Genomic DNA, 17,166 nt, shown 5'->3' on the forward strand with positions numbered 1-17,166 from the left:
CAGATCCCTCCTGGTTTACATTGTGTCGCCTTGATCGGTTCTCCCTGGCAGGTAGATTACCGCAGTAAAGTGGGTCTGAGATGATGTGGATTTCCATGATCGTGTCACTCTCCACGTGAGCCATAATATAATAATAAAAACAACGACCGAGCAACACTTCCCGCAACGAGACGTTTGACTTTTCCACCGAGCGCGTTGAACGACCGTTAAAATGAATCTCCGCAGCCTGTAAACATGTAAACATGTTGCCACGTGGAGACTGAACACCTTAAAGCATGAAAAATATATAATTTCTTAGTAACATTCGAATCCGGGATCTGAGTGAAAGCGCATTTTCAGAGCATCTTATGTGATGTTTTATACATCGAGATGAGGTACAATTAAAGGCTGCTTTATTTACGCATATTTTCACTTTTATTTGTGTGCTGGAGCAACACACCAGGGGACAGATGGTAGGGTAGTGATTAGAGCTGCAACCTTTTGCTCCACCGGTTGCAGGTTTGATCCCCACCTCTGGCTGCAGTACTCTTCAGTAAGGTACTTACCGTAAATTGCTCCAGTAAAATCACCCAGCTGTATAAATGGGTAAATAATTGTAACCTTAACATTGTAAGTTTCTCTGGAGAAAAGCATCAGCTAAATGAATAAATGTAAGGTTATTGCAGGTAATCCTCCAGAACTGACTGCTCATTAAGAGTTGAGTCATGTGTTTTTTCATCAATTTCATGCTTTTGTCCTTATTTCTCTACATGACGTGACTTGTCCCCGGTTTGAGTATGAATCACAATGTACGAGTCAGAAAAGAGCCAGTTTCATTGCTGACAACTTGACCAAGGGCTGAAAACTGTCTTCTTCTTTTTTTTAATTATTTCTTTGTTTGTTGCATTTTTTTTTTTTTTTTGACACTTCCACCTCGTGCTTTTCAACAGGCCCTGTTGGAGATCAGCTCGGTCCCACTTCACGTCGCTGTCACTCCACCATGACGGGTCCTGTCCAGTGAAGGGGTTCGAGACCTGGGTGCGATGGGCCCTGCGGTGGCTCTGCTTTTCCCCGCCCTCTTTAACCTGGCCTCTCCGGGTATGGCACGAGCCTGCAAAACTTTCTGGTTCGGTACCATGCTTTGAATCTAAATTAAGACCTTCATTCATTCATTCATTCATTCATAACATTCAAGATAATATTGTTACTAATTTCAAATTGATACATTATTTGGGGGGTGCAGTGGTGCAGGGGGTTTGGCTGGGTCCTGCTCTCTGGCAGGTCTGGGGTTCAAGTCCTGCTTGGGGTGCCTTGTGATGGACTGGCATCCCATCCTGGGTGTGTCCCCTCCCCCTCCAGCCTTGCGCCCAGTGTTGCTGGGTTAGACTCTGGTTTGCCATGACCCCACTTGGGACAAGCGGCTTCAGCCAGTGTGTGTGTGTGTGTGTGTACATTATTGTGAGAAGGGGTCCATAGGCTTCACCAGACTGCAACAGGGACCCATGGCATAAAAAAGGCGAAGAATCCCCTGTTTTGGGTACTTTCCATAGGAGCTCTAAATGAATTAGGTGAGCTCATACTGCCTCGTTTAAACCCGTCAGTGGTTTAGGGTTGAGGGAAGAGTGCAATTTGGACTTTTCCTCCTGTACAGGCTTTTGGGCACTGAGAGAGGCAGATGTCCAGAAGACCACTGCCCAGAACACAATATAAACGTTACTGTGTTGACCAGCATTTAACCTTGTGCTTTGACCCACCGCTACTTTGTCTTTCCTTAGAGACAGCCTGTCACTCTCTCAGACTCTTGGTCACGCTCATATCTGGAGACACACAGTTCCCAGAACTGACACTCGTGCTCATGGTCAATGATATTCCTGTGGAATACTACGACAGCAACGTCACCAGGATCGTTTCTAGGAGACACTGGATTGTGAACGAAAGCATTGAGGAATCTCACCTGAAAAATTTTGTGGTGCAGAAGATCTACAAAAGTATGAAAATGCAATCACATCGCCTGACGCAGCGCTTTAATCACGCGGGGTGAGTAAGGTACAGTACCGTGGTTAGCAATGGCCTTCTCTAACTGTACTAGTGATGCTGATAAACTAGCTCTTCGTTTTCAGTAACTGCTCATCTGGTTAGAGCCACTGGTGGTGGTTAGAGCCTCTGGTGCTCATGGGTGGTGAAGGTAATACTAATCTGTAGCAGTTTGTCGAATGAGTGAATGAATGAATGAATGAAACTTCATTAATCTGGGAGGAAATTCTATGCGGTATATATACAGTAGTGTACAGAAAAATGTGATACATTAGTTGTGGTGCATATGTACGGTACAGGCAGTCCCCAAGTTATGAACGTTCGACTTACGTACAAACCGTAGTTACAAACCACCCCCCGTGAGATGTACGTTGCTTTGGAGAAAAGTGTCTGCTAAATGAATAAATGTAAATGTAAAGCCTACAATATGAAAAATTTGAATTACACACAATAATTTGTAATAAAAAGCAGTGCTACTTTGCCACCCGCATCAAAACATTGCACGTCTACAGTGGTTCGTCGGCTCGTGGTAGGACAAAGACTTCCTTCTTTTTAGTCGGACCACGTTGCTGTTAACAATGACTCGTGCGTTACTGTATTTGGCTTTAATTTTTTTTGTTTTTACCCTCCTAACCATGGCGCCAAAGCGTAAATGTGACTCAAGTAATGGTGATGCATCAAAGAAAAGGAAGACGATCACGCTTGACAACAAAGTGGAAATAATAAAGCGATCGGAAAAAGGTGTGACACCACGAACACTGGAAAAGCGTTAGGCTACAGTCAGTCAACGATCGGGACAATTTTAAAGGACAAAGCGAAAATAATGGTACATGTAAAAGGCTCTGTCCCAATGTGTGTGTCTTTCTCCGTCTATTATAAATACTGTAGTAACTATTATTATTATTATTATTATTATTATGGTTGATGTTTTAGTATATCTGGAAGTGTTTCTTTAATGTGTTTTATACATATAAAGGTACACGATATACTAAGACAAACATCTGACAAACTGATGTTAGATACCCACCGTGCCTAACTGTTCCGACTTACGTCAAATCCGACTTGAAGACAGACTGAGGACGTGGAACTCATTCGTAACCCGGCGACTGCCTGTATATACACGTACATGTGGTATATGTGGTAAATTAGTTCTGACGGTATTTATAAACCAAACGATTTACCGTATGCACTCGTCTCCCGCAGGAGTCCACGTGTACCAGAAGTTTGCCGCTTGCGACCTGGAAGGCGACAGCCTCACCCGCTTCTTTCTTCAGGACGCGTACGAGGGAGTGGAGACAAGGAACTATGACATCCTCACTCAGGCGTACAGTCCCCTGGTGCCAGAGCTCATCTGGACCAAGGTGCAGATGGAGACCAAGAAGCTGACCTACATCAACGTGTACCAGCCCCTTTGTCTCCGAACTCTGAGGAGGTACCTCCAAGAGAACAAGAACATACTGCTGAGGAAAGGTACAGTAAAGAATCATTTCATCGACTTGCTGTGTTCCAAAATACGACGGTTGGCCCCCGATTTATGAACTTTTGAGTAACGGACTTTTCGTGATACAAGCTTTCTGAGAAGGATTTAGCATTTATTCTTTCGTACAAAGTGAGCAAGTGTATCGATCGAAATTGTTCGTCACCCAATGCACCGACAGGTAGCGATTGTAAACAGTAAGTGCTGCCAAGTTTTCAAAACGAGTGGAGAAGGTGTGAAAGAAGCAAACAGAAGGTGAACAGGCTGTACATGATCCTCTGCCTTCTACGTCTACCAGTTTTGAGTGAAATTCATTGTATGAGATTGTAAGTAGTGTATCTAGCAGTGTAAGTCACCTTGGTGAATAAGGTGTGTGGGCTGCTAACACTACATAGAGTTCATTGGAAGTCGCTTTGGACAAAAGTGTCTGCTAACTGTAATGATGTTTGTTGATTCTGATTTACATCTTTAAAAGGTAATTCAGTCATTTCATGGTATTTCATAATAAGGAGAATGACAGCTGAGTATCTCACGAAGGAAGAAACTACTGGCCCTTGATACACCCTATGTAAAGCTGAAGGTGCTTGACCTTATGAACCTATGCTCTCTTGTTCACCAGTTGTGGGGAATTAATTTGCTTTGACCAACAAGTGGGGATCGGATCACTCTTGGGCTGTGAGCAGTTTATAGCTTGAAGTCTCGCTTCGAATTGCTGGTTGCCAGTGGCGAGGATCCATCACTCCTCCCATCAATGCTTCGCCTTACCCTGGTCTACCAGTGATCCTCATCAGTGAAATATTAATGTTCGTCTTTTCTTGCTTTGCAGTTCGACCAAGAGTGAGGGTAATGCGGAAGGCAAACGTAGCCTCTGGGAAGATGAACATTGTCTGTCTGGCCACTGGTTTCTACCCGCGACACATCAAAATGACCTTGCTAAGGGACGAGCGAGCTGTCCCGGATGAGGAGCTGACAGCAGGCGAGGTTTTCCCCAATGGAGACGGCACCTACCAGCTGAGGAGAAGCCTCGCTCTTAGTGAAGAAGAGCAGAGGAAGAAACACGTGTACACCTGTACCGTCACACACCTGAGCCTGGACAACAAGCTGGATGTCCGTTGGGGTATGACACATGTGGAGTGTGTTCAGAGCAAAAGAGTGGAACGCTGTTGTTTCATTTGGTATGTTGCACCACGGTGAGGATAGAATGAAACCACGTGTGCCCTTACTATGTCTTGGCAGAGCCAGAATCTGCTTCCAGCCCTGCACTGTATGCGGGTATCAGTCTCCTGATTGTACTTTCTGTGATGGGCATTACTGGGACCCTCTGCTGGAGAAGGCGAACTGGTAAGATGAAGGCATTGGGCTGAAGTTTGTGGGTCGTGGTAAAACTGGCCTTAGATGTGCAGACCAGTTCAGAATGGAGTCCATATTGCAGATGGGTAAAGGTGCCCATGCTTCATGAGCTCCTGAAGGAATGACAATACACCAAGTACAACACTGTTGGTTACCATGGTCCCTTTTCACACATTATTACTTTCCAGTCCTATTTTTATCGATAAAGCGGCCAGTGCAAACAACAGAAAGATATTCTGTAAATTAAATTATTTCCTCTCTAAATGGCTTGATTACGGACATAGCTGAAAAGCGACTCAACTTTTGTTGGACACGTTGCCCTGCTTCTCTCTTTCTGTCATGCCGTGGACACGGATGGTATACTTTTTACTCTTGTATCATGGATCTCATGAGAAATCAGCGCACACATGCACACAACTGCACACATGGTGTAAACACTGTGGAAGTGAGTTGAATGGAGGCGATCCTGGTCGAGTTCTCTGTTCTACTACCCTCCAATGGCTGGGGGTAGAAATGCAGGACACTTCTTCCCAGAACTCTCTACAAATGAAAGCATTATTTAATATCTTTCAGTTGGGAGATCATCTGCCCTTTGGCAAAAATACCAAACATACATTATATAACGATAAAAATGTAAGTGTATTTGCTCATTTTTAATTTCTTTTCCACTTCAGCTTTTTCTGGTAATATTTGTAAAAGCACCCAGTATTATGCAAAATGCTGATGCCGGATAAACAAAACTGAATGCCATTTCAGGGGACTCAAGAAGTCCCAAGTGAACTGGTGCAGGTATTCTGGTGTTGCTGCCTTCTTCCACCTGCACCACTGCATAGCGCTCAAGGTCTGTGATTTGTCAACACAACCATCTGCTGAGCACTCCATCTCATTCCCTCCCAGGTTGTCAACATCAATGTGAAACAGCTCCAGCTGTGAAGTACTCTGCAGCCCAGGGTAAGTCCCATGTTTGCTTCATAGGTTCCCATGTTTGCTTGATAGGTTTCTGTATTTTTTCTGTAAATCCACTCAACCTGCCCGCTCTCCTGTGACTTGGTAACCCGTGTTGTTTACCCTCTCTTGACTGAAGCTGTTTTTACCTGAACTCACCTCACAGGTTCAGCACTTATTTAGCAAGAAAATAGCCAGTATGTCACTGTTGGGGAAACTTCAAGTATTGCAGATAGGCAAACTTCTGCAGCGTTTAATGATACCCCTTTGTCATTTCAGGAACTGAGCACAGTGACACATCCTCGAACTCGTAAGGTGGTTTACCAACTACACTGCGGTATTGATGCAGTACAAGTTACAACAGCCATAACCAGGGTAATGGATCCACTGTAATGTAGCATTGTTAAATCTATTTAAATATTCTAATGCACATTTAATACTGCTGCATTCAACTTGTTAAACTGCACATATTTTAGTCAAAGCCAAGGTATTAAATGTGTGAAATTAGTGGAAAATATTAGATCCGATTATGCACTGTAGCATTTTTATGCATTTGTTCTAAATCCTTATGGTCTGTGTAATAGAGGATAAGGATTAGCAATGATGAGGTGGTCTGAACAGAACTCATTTAAGTGAAGGCCTCCTGTACTTACCTGGACATTTACCTGCACATGTTCAGAATGTTGGCATATGTAAAGGAATCAGGGCATCCTGACTCAAAGCTGACACTTCACTGTCTTTATATACCCCACTGTAAAAGCTGAATGTCAAAGATAAGCACTCAAGAAATTAATCTGTTAAAATGGAAAATAAACTATGTAATGGATGTCCAATCGCCTATCTTCAAAGGCCACTGAATTCAACTCATGTTGTCAATTCATGAGCAGAAATGGCACGTTTACAGAATTCAAGTTTTAAGTCAAAATAAATACATTTATAAGTGTGGGCATTGGATTTTAGCAACCCTACAGTAACATCACAGTTTGAGGGCACTTAGAATGAGAAACATCTTTCTTAAAACATCTTTACTCAAGACAGAACAGAAAAACTGCAACATTTTTCCCCTCGACTGCAGTCCATTTTCACTGTTATAAAAAATTACAGTAGATATTTTGAAAAATATTTTGCAAGTCTCCAAAGCATTCTTAAAATAAATAAAACAAATGTTCAACTTGAATCCAGAGGAACATTTGAGTATTCATATACGGCCGTGAAAGACCACTTGGGAATTCATACATTTGGAACAACGGTTCTAAATAACACCAATAAAAAAAAATAACGGGGGAAGAAAGAAACTTATGATTACTTAAAGAAAACAAGTAGAGATTTGTCTGGGCAATATCAGGAAAAAAAAATTTCCAAACAACTTTGCAGAGCCTTCAAAATATAGGCATGGTACAGCACATTCTTTGTACATATCTATGAATGGACAAAAACTTCAACCAATTCATATACAAAGCAACTTAAAATCAGGGGACTCAACTTGCATGCAGTTCTGGTGGTTACACAGCAAGTCACACACTAACCCTACCTCACATGTCAGAACATGGAGAAAACACTAACAATGTCACTAGAGGTGGTTCTGCAAGAGATCCAGTCGGGGTTCGACAGCACCAGGTGGTTCTGTTCCTGACCTTATGTATGAAACCACTCTGTGTCCCTGTTCCTCACGATTCTCCTTTCCTCACACAAGCTGAGAAAAGGGGCATAAGTGTAAAGATGTTAAACAGGAACTAGGAGGTATAGAGTGATTTGTATGTAAATTGATATTTTTAAAAAAAAAAAAAAAAAAAAACCATCTCACATTATATAAAAATTTTCAGTAACTCGGTGTGCATGACATGCAAACCAATCCATTAGTGTCTGAAGATGTGCCTGCATGAGTAAATTAGTGTGCGTAGGTCTGTGTTCCCTGTGCAACCACACTTTAGAGCCGGTTGGTCCCCTGGCAGGTCATAATGGGGTGGGGTCAAAGGTCAGTGTTGGGTCAGAAGCACAGCATGCGTCAATTGATGTTTCTGGTCGTGGCCTTGGAGTGAGAGGCCGGTCTATTCCATGCTGTCAGGGTCTGCTTGGGCCATGTAGGCATCCAGCTCGGCATCCAGGTGTCCTTTAGTCTTGGACATGTAGGCATCCAGCTGGTTGTCCAGCTGCTCCCGGGTGACAGGTGGCCGAGACACGCCCCTACCTCGCCCTCGGCCACGCCCTCTGCCGCCAAATCCACCACGCCCCCGTAGGCCAAGCCCTCCACGGCCTGGTAAGAGGGAGGCAGTTCGTAAGCAACACTGTAGTTGGTCTCACATAGAGGTCACACATACATGAGTGAGGCAAAGGCTAAAAACACACCTCACAGTCACATGGCCCGTTCAGGGTAAGCAGTACTGTCAAAATACTCCTTTTGTATTAGTTCATGTCACGATTGCCATATCTAACCCTTCACTGCCATTTCTACCAACTGGCTCTTACTTAACCTTTAAAATCCCATCATTTATCTCAACACTAATTCGCATAAATGGGACAGTAATGGATGTGATCTTATGAGCGCCAAACCCCAAAAGCAATCCCTGGCTACAAAGGGAAAATAAGTTTAAAAATAAATTAAAATTACATTTATCTGATGCTTTTCCTCAAAGCGACTTACAATCTTAAGGTTACAATTATTACAAGCTTAATTATTTACCCATTTATACAGCTGGGTAATTTTACTGGAGCAATTTAGGATAAGTATCTTACTCAAGGGTACTGCAGCCAGAGGTGGGGATCGAACCTGCAACCTTTGAATACAAAGGCAGTAACTCTAACCACTACACTACCAGATGTCCCAGTTGTAAAATTAAGACCTGGTCAAAGAGCAGCCATGAATAGCAAAGTTTTGCAAAAGGAATAATACACGCCTTCATACATCAATATCAATGTTTCTAATATATCCGATTCCTACTTTTCTGGTCGTCATTCCCTCTGATGTTTTACCAAAAAGAGAGCGAGATCAGGACAGTACAAGACTACCATTGCTTCCACAAGCTTACCCCTCATTCCCAGTCCACCGCGACCAGGTCCAGCTCCACGGCCCCTCAGAGAGCCTCCGCGGCCTGCCAGCCCACCTCGCTGCCGCATCCCTCGACGACCAGGTCCACCACGCCCACGCAGCTGTCCCATGCCTGCAATGATAAGGCAGAACCTTACCAGAAGTGACTCAGGTCTTGTTCATTGGGAAAGAACTTTAAAAAGAAGAGGGGAAAAAAATGGGGGGGGGATGAATCTCCTGGATGTTGCAACCGTCAGTGCACACTCACCTCTAAGGGACAACCCCCCCCTCATGGGACCGCCTCGGCCACCACGGCCCCTCAGTCCTCCTCGGGACATCCCCCGGAGACCTCCCATGGGGAAGCCCCGGCCGCCTGGGGCCCCCCTCATGAGTGACCCAATGGGTCTGCCCAGCCGGGCTTGGATGTTGCTCTTCCCCAACCTCTGCTTCAGGGTCTACAGGAGGGGGTGCAGCGGTGAGGGACACTGTAAGCTCATACGGTCTCAGATGAACTTCTTCAACAAGAAGCAGGTTTGCTACAAACTCATTCAACGGGAGATATCCAAAAGACAAGAAAGTTAAAATGATGCACCTACAAAGATACAAACCTGATTGCTATCATTTATATTAACGTTAAATAGAAAGCAATAAAACATAAAATCTCCACAAATAAAGAATAAGCCACTGATATATTTGCATCGGAGTCGTTTTTCCACACTCTGATGCTCGTTTGTCGTAACTGTTTATGTACTCAGATACACTTGGACATTAAACCTTGCTCGCTATTGGTAAAGGAGGGGAAATAAACTTGAAAACATTGTGTTCTACGCACATTAAAATGGAAAACAAAAACAAACATCTTTTTAGAGTAAAACTGTAGTCAGACTGTATATACTGTACATCTACCATTTCACGTAGTACTATGTCAGTTTTTTTCCCAGTGGCCTGTTTCCACCCACTTACAAGAAAGAGTGGATAATTTTACATGCCCCAGTGTATCACTCATTCATACATTATCAATAAGCGCTTTCACTAGATAGGGGTGCAGTGGTCTGGAGCCCATCGGAGGAGCACAAGGCTTGAGAGTGTACACAGTGGCTGAGATACTGTTACACTGCAGGGTGATCACACATATACTCACACACTACGGACAACTTAAGAGTCACCAACCCATCTAGAAACACGTCTTTGGACTGAGGGAGGAAAGCCAGAACTCCTGAAGCCCAGATGGAGGAGGCAGCCATGATACCTCTTGCCTTACTAGTAAATCAATTAAAATTAAATTCACCTTTCACATGCCAGTGGCAATGTAATGTTACTTTTCACCGGAATACTACTTTTTAAGTGATATGTACTTTTAAATGTAAAACAATGCAACCAAAGCCCACAAAGGCTGTCACAACTTCATTTACACTTACATTTATTTATTTAGCAGAGGCTCGTCTCCAAAGCAACGTACATCTCATCGAACATTGGCTTAGTATCATAGCTTTAACATGCTTTCACATTCCTAACCATGTTTTTTTTTTTTTTAAAAAAAAAAAAGCTATATTTAGCAATCTTGGGTGTGGGGTAATCTAGTACTACTTTAAACAAAGGTCTACATTGCTGCACTCAGTAGGTGTCAAGCTGGAATACAGGAGCCTTCCTAGTACACAGGATAAATAGTTCATTGTTGTATGTGGAATATTTCATACTCATGAAGGACTTTGTAACCATTTCAGTAGTTCCCCCCCCCCCCCCAACTACTTCAAGTACTTGGAACACTCATTTTAAATCTTATGAATAGTATAGCACACAAGCAATCAGTTCCCATAACAAATAAAGTATTACACAACCTGGCAATCATGCGCGATGGACCGAACACCTTACAACATGCCTTACTGTGAGAGAATGCTGCTGAACAGGAAGGGACACATTCTGATCGTGCACTAAAGCAGCACGACCTGCGGCCCTCACCTGCTTCTGCTGCAGGGCCGCCTGCACCGAGGGCCTGTTCTCCATCTGCTGGGCTAGCCTGCGGTTGCGGGCACTGGCCATGTGCTGCTGCTGCATGGTAGCCCTCACGTTCACCACGGTGGGCTGCTTGTTCTTCAGCATGTTAGTGAAGCTTGGGGAGCAGAGACGGGGGAGGGATGAAGGAGGGAGGGACAGGAGGTTCCAAAGCAAATAAATTTCACACACCATGGCCGCAGTAGCAGCCGCTCAGCAAAACTTAAATGCCCACTTTGTTTGAAGGGGGAGGGTTTTTCTCTCGCTCAAAGATTTTCCATTGCAAGATACAAAAACTTGGGAAAATGGTATTTATGAGTTAGGAAAGAAGTCAGAAGAGCAGAGAAATAACACTGAAGACGAGAGGAAGAAAGACTGAAGGAGAGAAGAACACACAACAGGAGAGGCAGAGTGACGACAGAGAGGTTGCAGGAAGGAGAAAGAGCCTCTTAATGGCCTCCAGTATGCCCACAGGTCTCGGGGCTCTCCCCCCAAGTGACACAGGGGCGATGGAGGCCAAGGGCAGTGGGTGGACCCCGGCAGCCAGCCTCTTACAGCCCAGACCGTGCCCTGCAGAAGGTTGCCCTCGACGGCCAGAGGGACGGGACAGGACTTGGGGAGTCAGCGACAGACAAGGATGTCTGAGCAGCAGTCAGGTGGGCTGGTCACGTCTGGGCTTGGACCGGGCGCCTTGTTTTATATTCCAGGAAGGACAGAGAAAAGGCATGAAGTGGGAATGAAAGAAGATAATCATCAGGTTGAGAAGAGACTATGTGAGAGAAGGGGCATTGTGCACCCTGATGGTGGCCCTCCCATCGAAGGAAGTGCACAGAGGGAGATCTGAGGCAGATGGTAAGTAAACACTGTTGTTTCTCAGACAACCACCATCACACCCATTAGTGACACCCTCTTTCCGTAAGTTTGAGTGCAACGAGCTCCCAAAATGGGACCCCGCTGCGTTTTAAGAGTGTCAGCGAGGTTGTGCTCTTTTGGCCCATTCGAACCAACACTTCCTCCCCCTTTTACACGACAGACAGGTGTCATGTGTCAGCGAGCGGCACAAGCAAGGCTTGTATCTCCTGCCCCTCAGCCATATCCAGAGCAGCTGTGTGTGGCGCCCGTGGCGGCGCGCGTTGCTGATCCCCGTGTTACAGATCAGTGTGCCTTCCCTCCTCTGCTACCGGGTCGGTGCGGCGCGCCTCTCACCGCTCGTTCAGGGACACCTTGGTGGTGCTTTTCAGCACAACTTTTTGAGAAGAGGGGCTACTCATCGTGTCTTCACTGTGCTGCTGCTTCTCTCCTTGTGGGTGCAAACAGAGCTGGAGCTGTGAAAAGGATCATGTGTTACACATCATTTATCATTTACACCAGTAAGCAACATTCACACACAGTTATTCATTAATCCGGCATTTTCTCCAAAAAGGCAACTTGTAGAGTTAACCTACTTACAGCAGTGTATCCATTTACACCACTGTTTTGGCAAAATTCTAGACAACACTCACCTAGTAACATTTACACATCAAAAACCGCTCTGTGAAAGTCTAAACACAGGTAATGAACTTCATCTTTTCACACTGCAAGCACTGCCATTGATTGAAACTGCAGCCCCTCCGATCAGTCAAACTAACAGAGCCTTAATCCTTCAGCACACTTTTACTTACTGTATAAAAAAAATGTGGGTACCATAGTCAGTGCTGGCTACAGGAGGTGGGATTCGAACCAAGCTGAACCAAAACTTAAGTTTAAGACTGGCCTTACCACTATGCCACCGGCTGTCATTAAAAACACAGCACAAAGATTTTGATTCTATGGATCTATGTAGGTTTTCAATGGCTAACAATACAGAATAAATAATGAGAGAAATAGCAGGCCCACCGCGCATGCGTTAGGACCGCTGTTTTCCCCATGAAATCAGCAGCAGCTAACTTACGGCTCACAAGCTTGGAGCTAATTCACCTTAGACTAACTGATTCACATTCCATGCTATAAATTTTGTACGGTGCACAACTGTAATGTACAAGAAATGAGAATACAACAGCGCTGCTAGTAGTAGTTGAGTTGTCAGCGGCTCTCAGCGAAAATGATTCCGACTCATGAGACGACCTACCTCAGACGACTCACTTCGACTTCTTGTCGTCCTTCTTCAGCAATGTTGACGCGTCTTTTAAAGCTGCGGTACCTTTAATTCAAGCCGTTGTTTGTTTTAACGCTGAATTATAACGTAGCTGTTTATTTTCTTCTAGGCCACAACCTCTTCGTCTCTGCGACACAAAATGGTGACGAGTCCACGGTAAGTTCGAGGAAAATGGAGCGGCTCCGCAGTGACGTCACACGCCGCGTCGCCAGGGACGCGCACGTCAGTCGTCACGTGTGACGCGCAGCGAGGCTTCGGAAAGTAGCGAAAATGGCGGCGTTGGCTGTGGTGGATACTCCCTCGGAGAGAGACGCCATCGGTGAAGGGATTTTCGAGCTTCTCAAACCAGCCGTGCAGCAGCTAGACCTGCATGTACATTCGGTGCGGTGAGTATTGAGCCGTGCAGCCGGGCCTGTGCGCTGGTGGAGCCATTGGCTGCTCAGGAACATCGAACTCACTCGTGAGTGACAGAGAGCAGGCCTGGCTGGGACTCCCTGGAAGGTTCCTGTCACACGACCGTAGTCTTCCTTATGCCGGTGTGTTTGTTGTTTTTAACGTTATAAAATTAGTGGTTTTAACTTTGAACCACAATGAAAGTTTGAATGAATGGTTTATTATTAATAATATAATTGGGGCTTTATTTATGCTGAGGGAAATTTCCCTCTGTTTCAGTGTACAATGAATGGGACATACACTACAGCTGCTGGATAACACTGTCTGTGAAATGACAAATACTGTGAGATCTGCAGTGCAAACTGCTGTGATTGCGGTGACATTCCCCAATCTGATTGCAAATAATAGCACGATGAACTCTGAAGGGGAACCTATGATGCCCCTTTGATTTGATGTCAACATGTTTCCATTTCAGAGAGAGCCAGGTGGAGCTTCGGGAACATATTGACAACTTGGCTACAGGTACAGCTTCAATCTGCAAATCAGTGGATTATTGAGCTTCTAAAATTTTCAGTTCACATGTATTGTGGTTATTGTTCATTCAGTCCCACTTGGCTCCTTGGCATAACCTAAGAGACAGTAGAGTGATTTTCAACCAGGGTGCTGCTGACAGTCAGTGCCTATGCCTGCTGGATTGTCGGTAAATTTGCCTTGGCTTGATCGTCTTCATTATCTTCCAAAAATTTTTTTAGACAATAATTAGAGATGTAATGTTTTTCTTGAATAGATGTCCTTTTTTTTACACTGATTCATACAGTACACAATTATTAACTAAATGTGATTGTTTTGTTTTTGATTTTCTGAGAGACATAATGATTCGCTACGTTATTCGTTTAAACAGAAAACAGGATATATTATTTGAAGGGACACATTACTGACAAAGGTTGAAAACCACAGAGTCAGTATCTCTGCAGATACATTTGGAGTTAGTTTAGAGTTGAAAGTACAAGAAGTGATGAACTGTTTAAGGTGAAAACTTGACTGACGGTCTTGTTCTGTGAAGATTTGTACCCCTGGTTTCTCCTCTACCCTGGAGAACACTGTTTTGTCTTATTAAATTAAGTCAAAAAATAGAACAATTTCTGATTAGAACTTGATTTTTGTTGGTAAGCATAAGCAGTGTCCTCTTATAACCATGTTTTTATTTAACTGCAGCTCAGTACTTAAAACATCTAATAAAAAAACTAGACTGATTAATACTTTAGGAAAAATAAAACATGTATGTGATGATTTATTTATGAAACCTTTGCCTTTTATAAAAACACCAATTTTGTTTAGTTAAAACAGTAAACTGAACTGCCTCCTAGGCAGAATGTTATCAACCAGGGTCCTAAATGTTATAGATGCATACATGTCAATGCATGACTCTCTCACTGCAAGATCACTACTTCCCTTCCTTTGACTGTGTGCTTTGTCCTTCCACTTCAACTACAAACTGTCTCTCTTTGCTCCCTCAGAGTTATGCAGAATCAATGAGCACCAGAAGGTGGCGTTGGACCTGGATCCATATGTGAAAAAGCTGCTTAACGCTCGACGCAGAGTGGTTCTGGTCAACAATATTCTGCAGAATGCTCAGGTTGGATGTTAGGCAGTAATTCTCGTAAATTAATGTAAACCTGTGGTTTGTACATCTTGCAGAATGAATGTGTGCCATGTGAAAACAGAGAGACATGGATATACAACTTGAGTTCTCATTTTTTTTGTGAAACACTGGTTTTAACTGCCCAGGAGTCTTATGTTACATAATGTGAACTGTAATTAATACAGTGCTTGTTTATACCCTTTAAAGCAAGAAAAAAAATCCTTAGTCTTGAGCAAATAAGCTCTATGGCACCGATTTTGGACCCCTGGGTCTCGAGTGCAGATAATTATACTACCTGCTGCACTTTTGTGTGTTGATTCCTGTTTTGACTTAAAGTTCAGCTGCTGTTTCTTTGGCAGTTCAGATGCCGATTTAGCTGTTACTCAATTTTTTTTTTGCTTGTTGCTTCTCAAATACACTTACTTTCTCCCCCCAGGAGCGATTAAGACGGTTGAACCACAGTGTTGCTAAGGAAACAGCACGCAGGAAGACCATGCTGGAGACGTCTGGAGCATTTACCCCTCGATCCCCCAGCAAGCCTTGATACGCCTGCGATACATCAGTCCATCGTGCAATAAATGTGAAGAGCGGAGTCTTTGCTTCAACTGCTCTGTCCCCCTTTTCTCCTGCTTGGAAGTGCAGTGGTGCCTGTGGAGCTCTGGAGCGGAGGAACGGTGACACTCAGAGCTGCTGTTGTCCTCGTCGCTCATAAGAATGATGCGTGCGAGCAGTGTTTCGTGCTCTGTTGTACCGGTTGCCTTGTCAAAACAAATGAATTATGGCAGCATGAAAGACACACGCTACCCCATAGTTTGCATAAGTCTACCTTTGTGTAACATTGACAAAAGCATCTTAAAACACATTTTTGAGAAGTTATAGATTCACGTACACATTTGTGTCCTTTATTTTGGATGGTAGTGGTTTTAATGGGGAGCTGTCAGTGCTCGGAGTGGTGACACGCAAACCACTGGCTTGTGACACAGAGACAGTGTTGAATTTAAGATTTTTAAGCTGTGTGTGTGTATATTTTGTAATAGGTAGGAAACTGTTTTCTAACTGAATATCATGAACTGTATCAGGTGGGTTTGATATCAGACTTTAATAGTGAACTAAAAATAATTTCTCAAATGTCACAGTTATAAATTTTGTTTACAAATTGTTTTGTTCTAATAAATACAACATGTTCCTTTCTGTTCACTTTAGTCTCTTCTGTGACTCTCAACTTCAGTAACTTATTGTCAGGTATCCCCTGTGTTTGTTGTTTGTTATTGTTGGTAACTATGCGTGTTGTAGAAAAGTACTTACATCTGTTGCCAACAGGGGTTAATTTGTTCCTTGAAGTCACCCAGTTGGGCAAATTTCAGTAGTAAGGACATCATTATTTCTTAGATTTTTAGATCTAGAAGCCAGTTTATCATCTAAAATTAAATAAGAAAACCCAAGTGTTTTTAATGCATGAAAATGACAAGACAAACATGCTTTATAATAGCTTGTCTTTAAATGTTATGCTGTGATTTGTTCATTACCAATATCTGTCTTATGCAGTACGTAAGACTCACGAAAAAGCGGTTTTGAGAAGGGAAAAGGAGTAGGTGTAATTGTACCGAAAGGATCTGTTTGAAGGTTTTTGTGGACGGCAGGGTGTATGTGAGGGAAAGCGTGAGGAAGAGAAAATCCAGTCCTCAGGTTGTTCATGGGAAGGGAGGAAGGGAGGGAGAAGAATGTAACAAAACAGTTCTTATTCAACAGCCTATTTCCAGTTGATGAAGAAATCACAGTGACAGTCAGAGCAACAGGTCACAGCTAAATTATAAGAAGGGATCACGAGTTTGTAGAACTTAAGTACATCCGAGTTTGAATGTGGAACTGTGGCGATGAACACTCACGCTCGAGGCCCCGGCGAGCAGCATCCCCTGCGTCACGTGACGGCGATGTGAAACTCGCAGGCTACTCTTGCGGTGCTCCCAAACAGAGCGAGCGCTCGCAGAATGAGGGACGGGCGAAATCCTCCCTCGCCGCCCGCCACAGCCCCGACAGCGCCCGCTCGGGGCACAGACGAGGGGGGCGGAGGCAAGCCCGCGCGCGGCGCCACCTTAAATAAACAGACTCCGGGGCCTGTCAATCTCAGCGCGCCCCAGACAGACCTCGCGCGGACGCGGCCGTCAGAGCCACGTCCTCATTGGCTCTCGCTCTGC

At 44.1% G+C, this 17,166-nt stretch overlaps 3 protein-coding genes across 4 annotated transcripts; 2 read left to right on the forward strand and 1 right to left on the reverse strand.

Moving 5' to 3' along the window:
• Positions 1-1,834: 1,834 nt before the first annotated feature.
• Positions 1,835-7,143, forward strand: LOC108942485 (major histocompatibility complex class I-related gene protein-like). Its single transcript, XM_018765884.1, has 7 exons — positions 1,835-2,016; positions 2,702-2,754; positions 3,217-3,483; positions 4,317-4,607; positions 4,727-4,831; positions 5,738-5,791; positions 6,065-7,143. The coding sequence occupies exons 1-7, from the start codon at positions 1,835-1,837 to the stop codon at positions 6,097-6,099; spliced, it is 987 nt and encodes a 328-aa protein (XP_018621400.1). The 3' UTR covers positions 6,100-7,143.
• LOC108942521 (chromatin target of PRMT1 protein-like) lies at positions 7,136-13,109 on the reverse strand. 2 transcript variants are annotated; one of them, XM_018765931.1, is made up of 6 exons: positions 12,910-13,109; positions 12,009-12,127; positions 10,770-10,920; positions 9,079-9,265; positions 8,812-8,943; positions 7,136-8,039 (listed from the first exon to the last, which is right to left on the reverse strand). In XM_018765931.1, exons 2-6 carry the CDS (start codon positions 12,071-12,073, stop codon positions 7,834-7,836), a joined length of 741 nt encoding a protein of 246 aa, XP_018621447.1. In that variant the 5' UTR covers positions 12,074-12,127; positions 12,910-13,109; the 3' UTR covers positions 7,136-7,833. The 2 variants fall into 2 exon arrangements, with proteins under 2 accessions (XP_018621447.1, XP_018621446.1); XM_018765930.1 differs by lacking the exon at positions 12,910-13,109 and having other exon boundaries at positions 10,770-12,090.
• An 87-nt stretch (positions 13,110-13,196) lies between these two features.
• snapin (SNAP associated protein) lies at positions 13,197-16,121 on the forward strand. The gene is made up of 4 exons (XM_018765892.2): positions 13,197-13,322; positions 13,805-13,851; positions 14,847-14,965; positions 15,408-16,121. Exons 1-4 carry the CDS (start codon positions 13,207-13,209, stop codon positions 15,513-15,515), a joined length of 390 nt encoding a protein of 129 aa, XP_018621408.1. The 5' UTR covers positions 13,197-13,206; the 3' UTR covers positions 15,516-16,121.
• The last annotated feature ends 1,045 nt before the right edge of the window (positions 16,122-17,166 follow it).

The sequence above is a fragment of the Scleropages formosus genome, chromosome 23 (assembly GCF_900964775.1).
Source record: "Scleropages formosus chromosome 23, fSclFor1.1, whole genome shotgun sequence".
Classification (NCBI taxonomy): domain Eukaryota; kingdom Metazoa; phylum Chordata; class Actinopteri; order Osteoglossiformes; family Osteoglossidae; genus Scleropages; species Scleropages formosus.